The 19578-nt window shown below is 44.7% G+C and overlaps 1 protein-coding gene across 1 annotated transcript; it reads right to left on the bottom strand.

The window, feature by feature from the left end:
- Positions 1-1300: 1300 nt before the first annotated feature.
- Positions 1301-18178, bottom strand: smad7 (SMAD family member 7). Its single transcript, XM_037691795.1, has 4 exons — positions 16728-18178; positions 16043-16096; positions 12163-12234; positions 1301-2164 (listed from the first exon to the last, which is right to left on the bottom strand). Exons 1-4 carry the CDS (start codon positions 17221-17223, stop codon positions 1626-1628), a joined length of 1161 nt encoding a protein of 386 aa, XP_037547723.1. The 5' UTR covers positions 17224-18178; the 3' UTR covers positions 1301-1625.
- Positions 18179-19578: the final 1400 nt, after the last annotated feature.

Here is a 19578-nt window from a genome sequence, read left to right as displayed (position 1 = left end):
TACTCTGACCTAGCCTGAAAACCACACTCTTGCTCTATTACCATATATAAATGTGCATTTAATCAGTGAAAAGTCTTTTGTCTTTCATGGTCACATTAAATTGTTAAATGTGAGCCTTAGAAAAGCCAGACAAAGACCAGAACATGTGCAAAGAAAATGAAATGAGTCACAATGGTCTTGGTCTGGTGGCTAATAATGAAAAAGTCAAAACCCATGAAAGTTGCGTTCCCACTCTTTTGGTTTTCACAGGTGTCAACGTATTTAACTTTCCCATAAATTCAGAGCAACTCGTGCACAATCTAACAACATAACCGGAATAAATCCTTGCATGAATGATAGTTGAGGGGAAACTGCATCATCCAAACACATATATTTTTTAGTCACTAAACTGAATTAAGTACTTATAAATTAATTTTATTTTAGACTTAACTGTATTGTTTTTTGAAAAGTTGAAAACAAGTTATTGAACAGAACACATAATAGGTGGTGAAAAGTGGGTCTTGAGAATGTAGGACTTTGTGACTGTGGGTAAAGCAGGCTTACGCAGTAATCCTCTTCGCAGACACCCATCTGACTAGTAAAGAGGACGATGCCCAGACAGACACACACACACAAAATGTTTGTTAAGAGATCTGTTTTGTCTTGTTTAGAGATACAAGCTGTCGTGAAATAGGCCATCGTGTTTAACCACGTAGTCAACAAAATCCTCTGATATCAACTTCCAGTGATGTCATTTCCTCAGGAGTGGCAGAACTCTTTCGTCTGAAACACGACGACTTTCCTTTGTCTTATTGGACATTTAAATAAAGACGCTCCTCCAGGAAGCCAGACCCCACTGTTGACTTTATTGTTTCCTGATATTTGTCATTAGTGCTTCCGGTCTGGGATGTCACAAATCAAGTTAATGGCAGACAGGAAGTGGGACATTCATCCCCAAATAATGCAGGAAAAACAGACAATTTTAAAAAACATAATGAGCCTGTGAGAACGGGGGCCCCTGAGTTATGGCTGTGTCACAGTCTGACTCATTTTGTCTTGGAGGAAAAGGCTTTTAAGATCCACAGAGCGACATCAAAGCCCCTCAGTACCACAAAGTTAAACTAAAGTTGACTTTGGTTATAAAAAAAACCCTGAATTAAAAAGGCTTTTAGAGAAGTGACATCTGGATTCAATATAATATTGCTAAGGTAAATTATGAACTGAAAAGAGGATCGCTAAAGCTAAATGCATTCACCCCAAACCCCCAAAAGGATTATACTGGACAAGAAAAATTATTTGTATTTTTTTTTATTTTGGCATTTCTTTGTTTTGTATTTATATTAAGCAAAGTGCATCTTCTTTTCTTTTCTCATCAAGACATTGCACAATACATAAATAATGATGCTTATAAAACGTCTTCATATTTACAATTAATAATATATTTATATATATATAACATAAAATACATTTTTTGCCTCTTATTCATTAAATCTCAGTCATTTATTAAACAAAGTCCATCAGAATTTTATACTTTCTTCTTTAAATCCTTTTATTTTTCTGTGTTTGAACCTTTTCCGACAAAAACGAGAAAAGTGGATGAAGTCTTTTTGTGAAGAGGTCCGAGTGAGGAGCGAGAAAGGCTGCTGCTACCGAGTGTTAAAGATCACTTCCAGCCAGCATGGACAGCTGCTGATGAACTGTCTGGTGTAGCACTGTCCCCAGCCTTTCACAAAGCTTATCTGCACAGTGAAGCCTGTGCGGGGCTGCTGCGTGAATTCGTGATCATTCGGCCTCTGCAGGCTGCAGGCCTTGTCATAGTCAAAAGCTTTGATAGAGAATCCAGGGAACACCTTGTGCACCAGCAGCGTGCGCGAGTCCGGGTTGTCCAGTGTGGCCGACTTGATGAAGATGGGGTAGCAGCTTCGGTTGTAGACCCACACTCCGTCTGGCTCGCGCGTCAGCTGGATGCCGTAGCCAATTTTGGCCCGCACCATCTGCACCAGTTGGGACTTGTTGTCAGAGCAAAGCTGGCCCAGACAGAAGCCGTTCCCTTGAGGTAGATCATAGAAGATGTCCAGAGAGGGCTCCTGGACCGAGTAGAGGCGTCCAACGCGTGTCTTTTCCTCCCAGTACGCCACCACACACCAATGGGCGCGCTCACCAGACTCTTGCAACGCCAGAGAATCTGAAAATGGACAAGAGACAGAGATGCTTAGACTGGAGGAAGAGGGAATGATAACAATAAAATAATGGACTGAAAATGGTACAGATCAAGACGAAACAAAGAGAGGGGGGAACAAAGACTTTGAGATAAACTTCTGATCAGATGTCATCTAAATCTTAGCAGGAATGACGCTCCAGCGTCGCTACATCTGAATGACTGCTTTTATCCCTGTTTTGGGAAAATGAGAATTTGCTTTATTCAAGAGCCAAAACTAAGCTGTCATCCACAGTTTCTGCCATACAGAAAAACATATTGGAATTCCTGGACTTCAGACAAGAAAATCAACTCGGATACACAGCCAGGCAAGTTTCCACATGCAGTACAATATTTATCTAGGCATTAAATGCTTATCTTCTGTCTGGCTCGCTGTATTTTTGCAGCAGCAAGGCCAACAATGTACTGACGTCAACCTCCTGTCCTGATTGTCTCTACAGCAACATGCTTCACCGGGTTAAAGGAAATATTAGAATCAATCTTTGACAGACAAAGATGACGCTAAGATAACCGACTAGGGTCTTTCGCGCTAACAGCTAAACTATGTTAACTCTCCAATCCTGGTGTCTGGATCGTTGACAAGCAAGGCCTGAGTCTAAAGTTTCCCCTGAGTGTAAAAAGAAGTGTAGCGTTGGCCATGCTCCAGTTTCCAAACTCCTCCTCCTCCTCTTTTTCCCCCTTCGGAGGGCCTCCTGCGCCGCCACTCTCTCCCTTCATATCTCTATTCCTCAGAAATCTGGCTCCCAGCTAGCAAAGTGGGAGCCAGTCAGGCGCAAGGGAAATCGAGTGAGACAGAGAGGGGGTGGGGAGGGGAGGAGAAGGAATGCTTTTCACATATTTTGACTGTTACTTTTGCAACTTTGCTTCCACTCCAGATTTTTAAGCCATCTCTTGTGCTTTTCCTCTCCACAAGGAAGCCCTGATTTACGACCAGTTTAATGCAGCCCAAATGAGGGAAGCACAAACTGAGAACTCTCAAGATCAGAGCCCCTTTCAGAGACATTTCAATTGCTCTATTGCTTCCCATTCGACTTTCCTTTTCATTTGCCAGTAGCTTTGAATGGAACTGGTAATTTGGAAGGTCCCAACTGAGACAAACTGCAGCGCTAATGCGGCAAGATCTCTGCTGGCCCAAGTGGACTTAGCCTGGCCTGTCATTAGCCTTCATTAGTCGCAGAGAGAGAGAGAGAGAGGAAAAGAGAAGGGGGGAAAAACAACATTGGAACAGAAACAAAAAAAAGTAAGGAAGGGAAAGAGGCCAGCAAAACTAAAAGCATGCTTTCCATAAAACAAGAGGGTCTGTGTTCTTTGAAGTTTGACTGAGCCGAGCCTTGGGGAGTTTATCGTAAATCCGTCCTCATGGGGTGCTAAGGGAAACCAAGCACCCAACTATCTACCTAAGACCAAACGAAGGAAAAAAGGAGGATTCATCTTTCAAATATGAGACAGAAAGTGTCTTTTGTGCCTCGGGAAGATGTCTCCAAACCGGGCATGTTTTACACATACAAGAACAGCCAAGGTTGATAAGGACAAGGACACGTGGGGTTGCTGGCAGAGCTCACCTGTGAGGCCCCATGTGTCTGTGTTTGTGTGTGTTTTATTGCTGAGAGAGACAGAGCTTGGCGTCATAGGTCATTAGAGCGGCTGCCTGTCTGAGCCTGTCATTGCAGCTCGAAAACACTCTGCTATTCAGGCCTACACTAACGGCTCCGCTTCCCCCGCCTCATGGACTCTCACAAACTCAAACTCGTGGTACAAAGAAACCACACGGGGTGGAGTGGGGGGATAAAAGGCAAAATGGTGGAAGTTAGACAAGGAAAAACATGATCGGGCAAAAGGAAATGTAAGTTATTAAAGTTACAAAGACCCAAACGTTATGGACCCAGTCTTTACAGAGACAAGCTGGTACTCTGTGGACATGCTCCAACTTTTAGACATTTGAGGTCTTCCTCAGAAAACCCTTTGTCCACACTTTGCATGATGCAACACAACAACAAAGGCTTGTGTGGTTTAATATCCCTGACGCCACTTTTACCTCGGTCGAGCTCAAATGTCTCCTGCAGGTAAACAAACTAAGACCCATTCAGTAAATCAGGGCGAGACAGCCAGACTCCTCAGTCAACGGGGTGCTGCCTCGCAAAGAGTGATGTTCACAGCTTGTTCTGACAGCAGATGAGCTTACACCTCACGAGTAATGCTGCTGAACACACACCTTTATAAAAACAGACGCTCGCGTTTTGAGTGGCGCCGTTACAACTCGCCCTGTTCCAAGACTATTTATCTGATTTATCTTGTTTTTTCGTTTTTGACACTTCGTAAGAGGCCATGCTCCTCGTGTTACAGCCCAACACTATTTCAGGTTCATCTAATACAGGCGGAAGTGCGTGTCAGATGTAGTCCCCTCTCTTAGTACGCCTGCATGTCTGGGCTTTGTCTCCCAATCAAAGCATTAGTCTGTGGATCTGTCTGCCTCCCCACCTGCTCCTACGGCCTTTAAGCCCTCTTGTGTCTCAGGCTTCTCCTCGCTGGAGATAAGCTGGCAGCCTGCGGCCATCTGTCACCCTAACCTTTTCTGTTCTGCTCCTGTCAGTTGCCTACTGCTGGTCCGTCCTATTCTGGGTTTGTCCCATGGGGTCTGTACACGCAACCCCCACCATTTAACATAAAGACTTTCCCTGCTGGTTCACCACAAAGAAAAACACTCATGAGGGCTAAAATGTTAGGTCTATCATATGATCATGACAGGTATTAAAGCAGATGTTGCAGTATATAAAACCATAAGAAGCTAATGCTATGAGCTAAAATAGATGTTAGCTACTAGCAACAACATACTGTAGGAAAAAGAGCATATTCCTCCAGTTTTCTTGGCAACCTTATATGAAGTAACTGCAACATATTAAGATTATTTCACCTTCCTGGGCAAAGCAGTTTTAAACACAATTAGATCAAATGTGACAGAGTTCACCACTTTAAACAGCAGACCTCACTGAAGTGAGGCAGGACAGCTGAGAAGAAGGGTGGGGAGGCGCTACACTTCTCTTAGGGCCACAAACACAGTCTGGAAAGGTTAATCATTACCTCTGTCTGACTCCATACACACATACACACACCAGGTTGCTGCTATTCTTAGAAGTCAGCAGATTCAACACCGTCACACGCTCAATTTTCAACCTTCAGTTCTGAACACTTTCAACATCGGTAAATAGGAAGGAGGCTCCTGAGAACCGTCTCGCATCGATCCCTGGGAGTCCGTCTCTATGTGTTTTTGTGCCTCTCTGGGATCAAACGTGAAATGGCCTTGTCAACAGACGAACGCAGCCGATGTAAACCGGAATAAGGAAGACGTGAAGCGAACTGCTCGAGGTGGGGTGGGGCAACTCACGGTGCCTTATTTTCTAAGTCAACACCCTCTCTCGAGCCGGAGAAAGTCTACTCCAAAGGTCAAGGGTCACCCTGGAGGCATTTCTTTTGTTCTCCCTTGTATGTTTTCAACCCTGGATGGATGTCTTTTTTTTTTTGTAGTCAAAAAGCTCTGTTATTTCTCCACTTTTTCCCCCTACAAAATAATACATCTCATTGATCTCCCTTTTCTGGAATTTTAGAGTCAAGACAGCATCTCAACAGCAAACCAGTAGAGGGATGTTTTTGTCTGTTCGCTTCATCTCATCTGCAGCAGGAAACTGAATGATAAGCAAAAATGTAAAAATTTAAAGAGGCATAATTTGTTTCACATCAATGCAATGCAACAGCCATGCAGGTTTAAGTCTGCTTTGCTTCTGTTAAAAAATAAATGACTCAAGCTACTTTTACTTGTGATTAACTATTTCTTGTTGCACAATGATTGTGTTCTTTCTCACATCAGGCATCCTCTGCTTCTTTAACCATTTGTTTTACCTGAGCAGTGAGCAAAAGAAAATAAGAAAAAGATCTAACAAGGTTAACAAGGTTTTTCACTACTTCAGAGATAAAGGTTTTCAGACTTGTCAAGCACCGATTCACAAGAGATGAGTGGGTAATTTCCACTTTTCCAAGTATGCTGATGCACTACCAGGAACTTGTAATTAGGTGTGACATGTGGCATGCAGGCTGTTTTGTTTTGGAATTGCTCACAGAAAGCAAATGTTAGTCCATTCCATTGTTCATCTAGTGTACAAACAGTATAAAAAGTCCACAAGCATATACTAATCTGCTACTGAAGTGTATTATTTAAACAATAAACATGTACGCTAAATATTTAATTAACAACAAAGCAGATAAATGGTCAAGAAAATAGTGTACTAATGTTTAGTAGCTGAAAGGGAGGAAGTGCCGCTTTTGGGTGGCAAGTTACTCAAGCTGTTCAGTCCTTCCCCCATCTCAGGAAACCTAAACAAGCCCCGATGGCAGGAAAACCACACAGGGGAGTGGCACAGTTTCTCTATCGGCAGATCTGACTCCTTGCAGAAACACAGATAGAGAGAATGAGTTGCAGACACGCCATCTCCAACATGAACCATCCGGCAATGACTGGGAGGAGATAAAAAGGAGAAACGGTGCATGTTTACCTCCGTCTGCATGTTCTTCAGGAGTCTCTGTTACTCATCTTTACTCAGACATGAGGTGCTCCACAGCTCGAGATAACACTCAAGAACTTTTCCAAATCAATTGAACCAAATCTTCCTATCTTGAAATACGTTATAGCAAAACCCTAGAACACTTCCTCGCCGAGGGACATTTTGTTCTCCCTTGTTGCGTCTCCTTCCAAAATCCTGCTGAGGTTCTTATTCCAACACCTCATCTAGCTGACCCTTGTACACTCACAAACCACCACTCCCTGCATCCCAGATTTCCCAGGGTGACAAGACAAATAAACACGAGGCAGTTTGAAACAGGGTGCCAGGACGGCTGGTATGATGTCATCAGATCACTTTAGCAAACACACAAGTCAGAAGATTACCCACAAGATCTGTATCTTGGGAGTCTTTTACAGCCGCACACAAAAATGCAGGCTGCTACAGACGAATGGACAGAGAAGTTGAACAATCACGCACATTGTTGTGGCTTAAAGACCGTGGGAATTAAATAAAACAGGGACAAGCGACTAGCAGCTCTAGTTGTGTGTGGGCTGATAACTGCTTTAATTTATTTATATTAGTAATTATATACCTGCTAAAATCTTCTGAGGGTATGAAATCGTTCAAGGACTGATGCCAACCGATTTGAGACACATCTGACCTTCCCTTCAGGGTGCACAAAAAAAAAGATCTTACATGAACAAGGCAGGAGGGTGGAGACAACAGCAATAACTAGACCTAATAGAAACACACAGGTTTATGGGCATGTGTCTCCACTTCTTCCTTTTTTAATCCAACTAAAGAGAGGTGCAACCCCCCCCCTCCTTTCCCCTTCACACATTCTCTTTCAATATTGTTCATGGCTTCTTTCATCAAGTACTGTCAAAATCCACTTCCACAGAGTGACTCCAAACCAAAACAATGTTCATCTTGTTCTGGGCTTCTCTCCAGCTTTGGCTCAGAACCAAATCTTTCAAACTTTCGTGTCCACCAGAGCTAGAGATGGGTGATGCTTTTAACTTTAAAATGCAATGACCAGAAAGTATCTGAAGCGAAGGAAATAAACTCGAATACATGCAAGCAAGGCTCAATCCTCCATCCTACCCCATCATCTGCTGTCTCGGCGTGCTGTTTTTTCGATTTGTGCAGCATAATGACACAGGGTGGGGAATAGAGGGCGGCCAAAACCAAAATTAAGTCCCTTGCCAAGAGGCGGCTTGGCTCCCTTGCAAGGAGAGGAAGTGGGGAGTAATGAGAGATCCTGGCCCAGCACAGAGCGGCCCGGCTCTGCTATGCTCAGCTCGCTGGCGAACACACAGCCTCCAAATTACAGGGAGCAGAGCAGAGCTGCCGGCCATCCTTCCCTCCACCCAAAGCCGCCATCTTTTCTTGCTTCTTCATTCCTTTCTCTTACTGTTCAAGCAGAAACATAAGGGCACTAAAATATTTGATTCGTTTTTCTCTTTAAGGGGAGCAACGTCAAATGCTCAATGTATTGCCTTTTTGGTGTGTTTCCCCCCCCGACCGTTCCTCTTTTTTTATGGAACCCCCCCCCCCCCCCCGGTTTGTTTTCCATCAAGATGAGGCCTCGGGTGCCTCCCCGTCCGCTTGCCTTTTCCTCAAAGACATGAGGTCATATCCTGCGCGGCCCTTTCCTCTTCGTGCTAACCCAAACAAGGCAGGAATGTTGAAGGAGGCAAAGGAGACTGAGGGTGCTCTGTTTCTGGGCTGAGTGATTAATTATTTGGAATGAGAAAAAAAATTAAATATAGGACTTGTGTTAAGGAATATTGTCCCCAAAAAATCCCAACAAGTAAATTAAAACAAGTTCTTTTAAATTTGCAGATAAAGAAAAATCAAGAACTATCTGGAAGCGTGAGGCTTCATTAGGACTGCAGAACTAGGTTGATTTAATGAGCTGAGGTGCCAAGACTAAATTTAATCTTCATCAGAGCCCCTGATGAAGGTTCCACTTCCAGCCCAATTCACCAGATGACTAATTGACTGACTGGAGGGCCGGATGACTGTCTGCCGAGGTAGGTGACTGGCTGGCAGTATAAGAATACAACGCAGCCTAAATTTAACCTGCAGTGGGAGGAAGCGCCTGTGTGACAATCGGCCGTGCGCCAGGGCTCGCACCGGGTCATTTTATCTGCCTGCCTGTGTGTGTATATATGTCAATGTGTGTGTGTATATAAGTCAATGCATGTGTGTGTGTTCAAGTCAGCACAACCCGACTGGATCCTCTTACACACAGGCACTCTGCGTCTGCCCCAAATGGCACCAACAGGCATGCCACTGACACATACACAAACCAGCGCAATACATTCAAGCGTCTGGCTCAAACAGAACTCTCCTTAAAAGAAGTCTGACAACGGACGTGTTAGGTATTGATCCTCAGCAGTAATGTTCAGGAAACATGACAGAAAGCTGGCAGGGACAGCGTGATTAGTGTTGAATTTAGTTTGGCTGTGATCCAGTCATTCCAGATATGACAACTCTGGACAATCATACTTAGTCGAAGTTCTTGAGTAGGAATGCACAATATTATCGGCGTGGTATCGGCTGATATTAGCGTTAAAGTTCAATATCGGACATGGGCCATTCCATCAAAATAATTCACCGATATAAAAGGTGCTGTTTTTGCATGACAACCCAGTGACAAGGATGCCTGCAGCGGCAGCACAACGTGATCATGTGTGCGCCTACCTGGGCTGATCATGGCGGAGAGGAAGAAGCCAAAATGTCGGCGGTGTGGAAGTTTTTTGTTGTTGGTGAAGATGTCAGATTCCGAAGATTTTTGGACTACATTGAGCCTCGCTACATCATCCCCAGTCTGAGATATTTTTCCAACGTAGGCTTACCCAAGTTACAAGCCGTCATTTCCGACGTCATTGAGGTGCTAACAGCTGATAGCACGACTTGTTGGGTGAGTTTTACCACAGACATTTGGACGTCAAGTGTTAGCCCCGTTAGCATGATTAGTCTCACGGCACAATGGATAGACAAAAACTTTGAACTTAAAAAAGTCTGTCCTTCATGCACAACAGTGCAGTTTATCCCACACTGCAGCTATAGGAACCTGGAACAAGCCTCCACAAGTGAGACAGCATCACAGGTGACTAATGCTAATAAATAACATTTAACATTTTTCATTTAATATAAATTAAAGTTCTATGCATATGGCTGTTACTGAATATATGTCACCAGCTCTTACAGCTGTTACACAATTTTTGTAGCAAATAAGCCTAAATAAGAGGGTTATGTTCTGACAAAGGAAAGTATATTAAAAATATAGGTATCGGCCAAATAAATCCTAACATATCGGATATCGGTCAAAAATCCAATATCGTGCATCCCTATTCTTGAGCAGTGGATTGTGTTTGCCATTTGGATTTATTCTATAGAAAACATTCATCATTCATCCTCAAGCAAAATGTAAAATGGCGTTAAAATTGTTAAAAAAAAAAAAAAATCCAACGAACCAAAAGATAAAGTTTGATCTGAATCAAGCTCGACAGAAAACAAAGATAGCTGGGTGGCAACAGGAACACTTCTTAAGCTACTCATAACTTTGTTATTTAACACTCCACAGATTCATAATCAACAGTGCAGCACCCTCTTAACCCTGACCTGATCTCTATTTCATAACCCGTCCCCCCCCACCCCCCACCCCACCCTTTTCCAAGCCTAAACCAAGATTGGTGTCCCGACGCCCGGCTCCAGCCATCCTCTCCTCTCTGTTCCAAGCGGATGACGTGAGCCAGTGAGGGGAGCTTTGGAGCAGCTAGCCTGGCAGGCAGCCTAGTTTGCATTTGCGCTTGTCGCTGTCACAGTTCGTTTGACTCCTTCCAGTCTGAATGATCTAGTTTCCCCGCTGGGATGTATAAACAGTGAGGAACCTTCACCTTCTCTGCTCTTGTCCGAACCATGTTTTTAGGTAAATTACGCAGTCGTCTTTGAGCTCTTTCTCAAAGACAAGTTCTTAATTATTCTCAATCAATGCAACAACAAAAAAAGGGGGCAGCTGCAGAACTCTTGCTGACTTCAAGCCTCTCCCCTCAGTGCCTCCCTCTACTCTGAATTTGTCTGAAGAAGAACATAAAAAGGGCAGAGTGAGTGAATTAGAAGGTCAGCAGCGGGCCTCTGGGAGAGCCATGTTTCTTTTGTCAGGGCCCCAGAGGGAGGGAGCAAAGCAGGGAACCCAGGAAGATGAGAGAAGGGTGGGGGTGGGGGTTGAAGAGAAATGGAATAGCCTTTTTCTCACTCTCTTGGCTTGCCAGGGAAATCATAAGGGCAGAACACTTTGGCCATCATGTCCCAGCCTCTCCTGCTCTCACAGCGGAGGCCCATTCATTAAACTGCTGGCTGCCGCTGCCATGTCATCCCCACCAGGAAGGAAAGCAGGGGAGGAGGTGGAAATGAAAGGAGGGGTGGTGCATATACCTTAATGAAGGAGGATAAAACTAAAGGGGGGGTAGGTTGAGCCTCCACTTCTAAGGTTTCACAGTTTGAGCCGTCTCTGAAATGTGTCTTTAGTTAAGAGGACTAGTCCATCCGATGGTCTGGAGGAAGAATCGGAGGGGAGGAATGCGAGATTTTTGGATCCTCTGCTCTTGATCTCTCTCCCCTTCTAAAATTTACAGACACATAAACAGGCAGGCGAAACCCTCCACCCCCCTACCACCAAACAAAAGGGGGGGGGGATGGGCAGGGAACGCCAACTGACATAAAACAGGCTTTAAAGGCCCAATAATGAGAACCATCTGCAGCAACGAAAGCAGCGCAATCGCTCGTCGTTCAAAAAAAAATTATCTTTTTCTGCAGCCTGTGACTGGGCAAGGGGTAAGGAGGGGCAGCATTGCCAAAGGGAGATTATAGAAGAAATGCTAAGGAAGCCCAAACATTTCCTGCATCAGCGCTGGAAGAGAAAAAGACAGAAAGGCGCCTGTGTCCCATTCTTATCCGCACACAGCCCTTAGGAGAGCTTCTTGTCTACAAAGACATCCCCTGTACGTGCAAACACACCGAAACACTCAGTTGAATTAAGCTGGGGGTGTTTTTTTCTTCTTTCTCCTGCATGCACTGAATATATTCTGCAAACAACAGCCCGGCGTGTTTGTCTTCCATTACAACATCACACAGAAAGCAATGCGAGGGGAACGGCAGAGAGAAAGAGGAGACAGCAGAGTTGTTCAATGAGCCAGGAGGGAAGAATTTATGTGGCTGTGGGAGAACTGCACCGCCCTCCTCCACTGGCTGTTTTATTACAGAGGGGAAGCAGGGGCCCCCACAATCACTGCCTCATCATCACAAGTATGGAGGGGAGATGTGTGTGTGTTGAGAGGAATGCAAAAGAGAAAGAAAACAGAAGATGATAAGGAGGAAGAAGAAAATCTGTGGAGCATTTACCTGAAAGCCCCACAGGGGCCGAGTCCGTCGTTCCTCCAGTGTCACTGGATGAAGGTCCAGAGTCTGGAGAATCTATTGGAAGAAAGACTCTGAATTAGTACCGAGTGTGTCCATGTGTGTGTGTGTGTGTGTGATAGGAGACCAGCAGCTGCGAGGCCGTCAATCACTCGGGTGAAATCAATGCCTAATGAAGACACTGACGATGAAGCTCACGCTCCCTCTCACACGCAGACACACATACAAGACTACAGAGGAGAATTTCTTACACCCTCGATAATCCCCCATAATCCACTGCTTTGGAAAGAATGTTAGCCCTGCTTCTCTGCCTGGATGAGCCGCTGATCTAGAAAGAGCTCCATCCTTTCTGTTGATGACCGAGGCGAGAGTTTAGGGGCCGGACCCTTTGATCCCAGCTCCACAACCAAACACACATCAAACATTTGAGGACTTAATCGTCTCATAATAGTTTTCTTGCTTTATTTATTTTCAAATAAGTCTGCAAAGCTCGGAATATTATAAGGAATAAATGTGTGTGGCACAGACTGTCTCAGGAAAAACAATAACACAAGCTTATCCAGACATCACAAGCTTCTATAAATCCTCTTTAGGACAAACTGGGGAGGAAAAACTAAACAGTCTCTCCCCATCTGCCCTTTTTTTTTAAATACATATATGAATCTTAAACTCCCTTTAAGACCTGTAGTGTAGTTTAAACGCAACACCTGAGTGGAGCTTTAACAGAGGAGCTGTGTGTGCTGAGTATGCCGCTGGGAGCAGGCTAACTTAAGTAGCTTCACTAATGATAAATTCCTTCTGCTTCACGTCAGCACACACTGAAAATCCGCTGAACCCCAGTGCGCAGCTTTGAGCGAATTATGAAACAAACGTTGATCACCCCAAAAGATGTTCAATGTTTCTCCGATTTGGTGACGATGACTTCTGCCGTGACCTGAGCGGTCCTTTAGGCCGGCGCTCCTGCGGTCGCTGCAATGACATGCACAGGCATAACCCAAGCCTTCCTCCCTTTCATTGGCTGCCAGCGAGCCTTGCCCTGGTCTCTCGGGCAGCAGTTCACAGCTGACCACAGGGCTGGGGGGGTGGCATCAAGAGTGAAAGAGCCAAACAGTGTGCGATTCATATTCCCCCGAGCTGAAACAAGGTAACGTTTTATGTCTGAGCTCCTTTCATATGAACCGCCTCTGACGGAGCAGGACAGACACCCTGACACATATAACCCCCACTTCCTGCTCACTGGAGCCATAAAGGCAGCGTCGTAAAACTCTTCTGCCTCACGTGAATATTTTCAAGGGCTGATTGCCTCATTAAAGTTATTACACATATTTCCTGGATGTTGTGACGATGAATGTTGACATGCAGCAAACACAAAAAAAGTGTACAAGAAAATTGGAATAACGTCCAGCAGTGATAAGGAGTTGATGACTGATGGCTTCCCGAGGCTGTAGGGGAAAAAGCCCCATCTCTCTGCATGATAACCTGATCTGCCCTGTGTGTGTAGGAGTGTGTGTGCCCCCTAGCCTGCTCCATTGTCCCATTTAATACGTCTTTCACCTTTCTCAGACTACAGAGAAACACAACCAGACAAACAATGTCTCCATTGATAACGCAAAACTGCACCTGTACCTATTTGGAGGCGAGCTAGGCTTAAAAATATGGGAAACCGATTACCGTAATTTCCAGACTATTGAGCGCACCCGAATACAAGTCACGCCCACTAAATTAAAATAATAGTAATAATTGTACATATATAGGCCGCGCTGGTCTATAAGCCACAGTGTTCACATTGTAACATGATATCTGCCAATCTGTGGTGTTCAAGTTCAAGTCAATTTTATTGTCATTCACAGCTCAGGGTCCCAGTTACACCCAAAAATAGCAAAAACTACAAAGTATAAAAATAAACAGTATATAAGGATCCAAGACATACGTTAAAGGAACGCCAAACGGTACACTAAAAGATCTAAGATATATGCTACACATTGATAAAGTAAAACAATACGGCGAAACAACAGCAGCCCAAACACATGAGTACGAACGTATAGGGCAGCATGAAATAATCAGCAGCACAGATAAATCACATACCACAAATTACAGCAGCATTACAGTGATATTTATTTTTCAAAGTGTGTGGAAAAAAGTAGCAGCTTATAGTCCAGAAATTACAGTAATTTCAATTTTAAATGTATCACCACAGATTTTTCTGCTCTCTTCAGTTTCCATTTAAGCCCCACAGAGTCGCGCTGATTCAAGTTTAGGCCGTTTGCTCTGAGAGGAAACAGGGTAGGTTGTATAATCATTTCCTTTGTCTGCATCCCGTGTGCATTTCCTATTTACCTTCTTGTTTCCTCTCATGGCTGGAAACTCTCCAGCTGAACTCAACACAGAGACACTACAGCTGCTCCGTCACATCAGCTCGCAGCTGAACGCAGAGGGAGCATCAATGCCAACGTTTTAGATCAGTTCTGCTCCAGTTTAAAGTTTTGGGAGCCGCTTTTCAAGCACGCCAATAGTACCAGAGCCGGGTAAATAAAGATGACAAAAGACAGAAGGAGGGTGGGGGTGGGTGGGTGGGTGGGGGGGGGGGGGGTTGAATCACCACAGCTGCAGCTGCAATGACTTCCTATTGTTTCCACTCACTGAAAGCCACTTTCACTTTGTTGGTGCTGGCTGGTCGGCACACCGGCGGTCACTGTTCAACTCTGAGCTCGTTCTGCGCTAAGACGGATGAACAAGAATGTAAATGCAAAAACACAGAAGTTTATACTTCAAAGCGTGGTCCCTGACATTCTGGTCATGCCCTCTATGGCGTATAAGAGCCCATGGAGTCTATAATGTCAGCCACCTCCCCAAATACAACCCTAATCTGTAGATGGTTTCAGGTGATAAAGGCTGCCTGGCTGGGTCTTCACAACAGATAGGTGGACACACAAACAAACTCTCCCCCAACTCCACTTGAAGACATACACACTTCCTCTGGTGACGTGCCACTCAGTCTATAGCTGCCATCTCCACTGTGTATTGCCTTGCCCTGGCTGCCAGCCATGCTGGACTTGGCCAGCCAGCCCGGCGTGCCACTCCACTGCTATCATAAATCACAACATAACGTGAAGCCATTTCACACACACACAAACACTGTGCGCTGCAAAGGTAGCGTGTGATCATGAATTCTGACCGTACCAATGCTAAATTGAAGCCCTAGACTTCTTTGATGGAATGCATATCATCTGCCACCTTTTATATCAGTTTCTGTCTTGTGATGTGAAATGACAAAGAGTTGTTGTTGTTTTGGTCGAACCTTACAAATATTGTTGAGGAGGATCGGTTAGTGCTCTGAGTATGTGTTGGGGATAATAATCAGCTATTACAACACCAAATTTGAGCTCAGTATCTATAAAGATGGCTGACGTATGGCCCTTTTTGTTTAGGTTGATTAGCTGTGGCAGCCATATTGAAATGGGTTCACTCCAGATGTTAATCAGCTGTATATGTGGATCCAACAGTTTTAGTCTGAGAGTTTAATTAAAATCAGTCCAGTGGTTCTTGAGCTATTTTGCTAACAGATGAACAGGGATCACTCCAACAGCTAATCAAAGTTTTAGACAAAAAGCTTGAGCTGTGCTTGGAGAGTGTGTTGGGGATGAGCCCCAGCTGTTTAGCTAACCATCTGTAAAACTGGTCAGCTATCTTTTGTGTTTAAGGTTGTGTAGCTGCAGCGTCCATCTTGAATTTGCTTTTTCTCCAAAACTTGGTTGCAACGTTTCGTTAAGCAGTGGTTTCTGTGATATTTTGCTAACATACTGACACAGACCAAAAAAAAAAAAAAAAAAAGCAACATTTTGGATCTTGCAGAGAAAAAGCTCACCTGGTGGTTTAAGATAATCCATGGGATAGCGTGAATATGGGGGAGGAGGTGACTCTGTGGAGAGAAGGGAGGAAAAAAGAAGCAGCTCATGAGAAATAAGAAGCAAAAAACACACACGGGAGATTTAAACCTTAAGATAAGAGCTGTCATTCTTCAGGGAGGGGGGAGGTTTGTGTGTGTGAGCCCCGCCTGGAGAGGCCGGCCGGGCGGCTGCAGCTCCTCATTGGCAGGCAGATAAACAGGGGGCCGCCTGGCGCCACAAGGGCCACTATCAGCGTCTAGGACAAACTGAGATACGGGCCTCTTTTGGCCCGGGACGCCAAGCACGCACACGCACATGCACAGAGAAGGGGGGTGGGGGTGGAAACTTCACCGTGAAAAGCATGAAGCTCCAGCTCAGATCATGAAAACATAAGAACACACTTCACAGACAGATGTGTGCTGATGTGAAGTGACAGAACTAATGACCCCCCCCCCCCCCCAATCATCCAGCAGAATGAAAAGGAGTCGAGTTTTGACCTTATGGAAGACCACTGTGCCAGAGAGGTGATGTCATCTGAATTAGGCTAATTAGTCCTTAAGGGAGTGAAGAGCTGGAATCCATTTAAGGTTACATGAAGACCAGTCAGAAGAGAATTAAAACCAGTTTAAGGACTTTATATGATCTATAACATACAAAACTCACCGAGTTCACACAGCCTGCTCATGTGGTGCGGGTTGCAGCAAACTGGGTCCGGGTTGGTTTTCCCGTAGGACTCGCAACAAGACAGCCTCTTGAGCTCCGCGGAGTTCCTCAGGTCCGGCCACCTGAACACTTTGTAGAGCAGCATGGGGAGGGAATAAGACTGCTGACCCACTTTGGCGTCCACCTTGCTGGGCAGAAGCAAGCAGGGGCTCCGCGCGCCCCCCTTGGACTCCACCGCCTGCAGGAGCACCTCCAACTGTTTCTCCTTGATCCTTTTGAGCACAGAGTGGGTCAGCGCCTTCAGTTCAGCCTCGGAGCCTGCGCCGCACTTGGACACCTTGCTTGTCGCTTTGCCCATGCAGCAGCCGGCCCCGGAGCCATGATCGTGACGCGTCCCTCCTCCTCCTCCTCCTCTGTCCGCCTCCCCGTCGCCCTCCACGGGCGCGCGGCTCCTCCAGAGTCGCCGGACGAGCCCCGATCGTTTGGTCCTAAACATGCGGGACGAAAAGAGGGTTTCCCGGCTAAAGAACGAGCATGGTGTCCGCAAATCATGAAGATTCCGGGATCCGAGTCCAGGCAGCGACAAGCAGCCGGAGAGAAGACGGTGGAAAAGCTGGGAGCTGGAGAAGCAGAGGAAATCTGTAGCATGCGCCAGTATCCGTGGTGTTTTCTTCTCCTCCTTGCAGATCGGATCTCCAGGGGAAAAAAAGAGGGTTCAGGGGACAGGGAGCTTTTCCCTCAGGGAGTGGATCACCATTCCCCCGTCAAGCAGCTGAACAGAGAGGTTGCCGCATGCACCTTCAACGTAATGAGCCCCTATAAAAATAAAAAAAAAAACACTTTCCGTGCGGGTTTTCAGTAAATACCCGGTGCCAAAAATCTCCCCATCAGCGTGAACGAGTTGCGGTGTTCATGAGACAAACTGGGGCCTAATTAAACCTCAGCGCTGGCGCAATTATCCCGAGAACAGAGGCGCTCGAAGCCGCTGCGTCTTCATGCGCTTTAATCCACAAAATCCCCGGGTTCTCCACCAGGATGCTGTGTTTTTATTTGTATTTATTCTAATTTATCCGCCAGTCTTCTGCAGAGGATGCTTTCTGCTGCTGAGAGCCTCGTCCCGGGGAAGCAAATCCAGGTCTGAGTCCCTCGATTTGTGGGGGAGTTGGAGCCGCGTTGAAGCGAGAAGCTCCGTCTTTCGTCTGCAGGTTTCCGCAGCCGAATTCCCTTCTCGGGTCAAATAATCCAGCCTTCTCGTGAGCTCGCACGAAGTTTCCGTGGCTGAATGGAAGAAAAACTGAGTTGGAAGGAGGAGGGAGGTAAAAGTCTCTCTCTCTCTCTCTGTCTGTAAATGAGGCGGATGGTTTGGGTGCCCTTCCTCCTCGACTCCAGTGCGCATTGACGCGCCCGGTCACGTGTGCGTCTAGACACCCTGTCGCTTAAAAGAAATGTGATTGTGTGTTGCGCAAACAACACATCAAGTAAAGAGCCCGCGGCGTGCGCGCGCGCTCGAACACGTGCACGTACACACACACAAAACCTCACAAACATAGACGATTAAAAAAAAAAAGGGCAAAACTCAAGAAAAGTAGGTTAAGAAGCACATCAAAGAAACTTTTTTTTTTTTTGAGGGGTTAAACTTTCTTAGCTTAATCAGAGATAATATTTAAAGTTAGCAACAATTATAAAATTAAACTTTTAAACACTTTGGAGCTATTTTTTTTTTATTATTTGTGAGCATTTGACGTGTTTTTAATGCGTTTAAGATTTTTAATCAGTGGTTGCTTGAACCTGGAAGTGTTACTTGCAGTTTTTATTATTTATTTATTTGTTTTTCTTTCGATACAAGTCTTTGATGCAGAAAATTGTTCTGGGATTTATTTTTGTTCTGTATTACACACTGTCCTGCTGCATATACTTGTTTTAAGTGTGAGTGTTGGTTAAAGGAGTTAGTTAAAAATTGTAATAACTAACTTCACTTTTTGTAATTAGAATAAATAATCATAAAAAAAGCGCCTGTCAGACTATACTCAGGGAGAAATAACCCTAAGTCAAGGCCAAAACGCAGATGGGAACGCGCTGCTGCCCCCTTCTGGACATTTGGTTTTCGGGTGAAAGGAAATAAATAATTTTACTTTATTAATTATTAGCTCAACCATTGGCTACATTTTATTAAATCGTTCAGCTAGAAATTTGAGCAAGAAAAAAGTATCTGTAAGAAAGAAAACACAGCTACGTCTGTGTCCCCAATTTTATTAGTGAGTTTTTAGAATAAATCCTTATTTAGGCCGGTGATAGATTTAAAAACTGCTCTCACATTTAAAGACAGTTAAATCAACAGTTAATTAGAAATATAGCCTCACCTTACTAAATTATGAGTTTAACAACTGGTGTATTTATTCATGCGGAAACATTATAAACAATTATTATCTGACCTGTTGTAGATAAAAATTGAACAACCACAGTTTGGAATTGACAAGCTAATGTAGCAATAATACAAGCTGGAGCACACTTTTATTAGTTTTACCAAAAAAAGTGTATAAAGTGAAACAGATGATGGTGTGATAGTTTAATATAATGCTTATTGAAAATGATACTGCTCTGAAATTTTGAAGCTGAAGACCTTTAAAAAATAGCGGTGGTCTTAAAACAACTTTAGGCTTTATCTTTTAAATTGTTATTTAAACTTTTACAGTCCAGCCACGAGGAGCATAAGTCAGTGTATCTCTTGTGCTGGTCCAGAGCCTGGGTAATGGTGAGGGTTCAGTCAGGAAGGCATCCGAAGTAAAACTCTTTTGCCCAAACTAATACGTGAGTTCATCTAAGCAACATTATACCACAATGATCGAGGCCC

This window comes from Nematolebias whitei, chromosome 18 (genome assembly GCF_014905685.2).
Source record: "Nematolebias whitei isolate Nwh7 chromosome 18, NemWhi1, whole genome shotgun sequence".
NCBI lineage: Eukaryota > Metazoa > Chordata > Actinopteri > Cyprinodontiformes > Rivulidae > Nematolebias > Nematolebias whitei.
The sequence above is the reverse complement of the archived record's forward strand: the minus strand, read 5'-3'. Positions and strand labels throughout refer to the sequence as shown.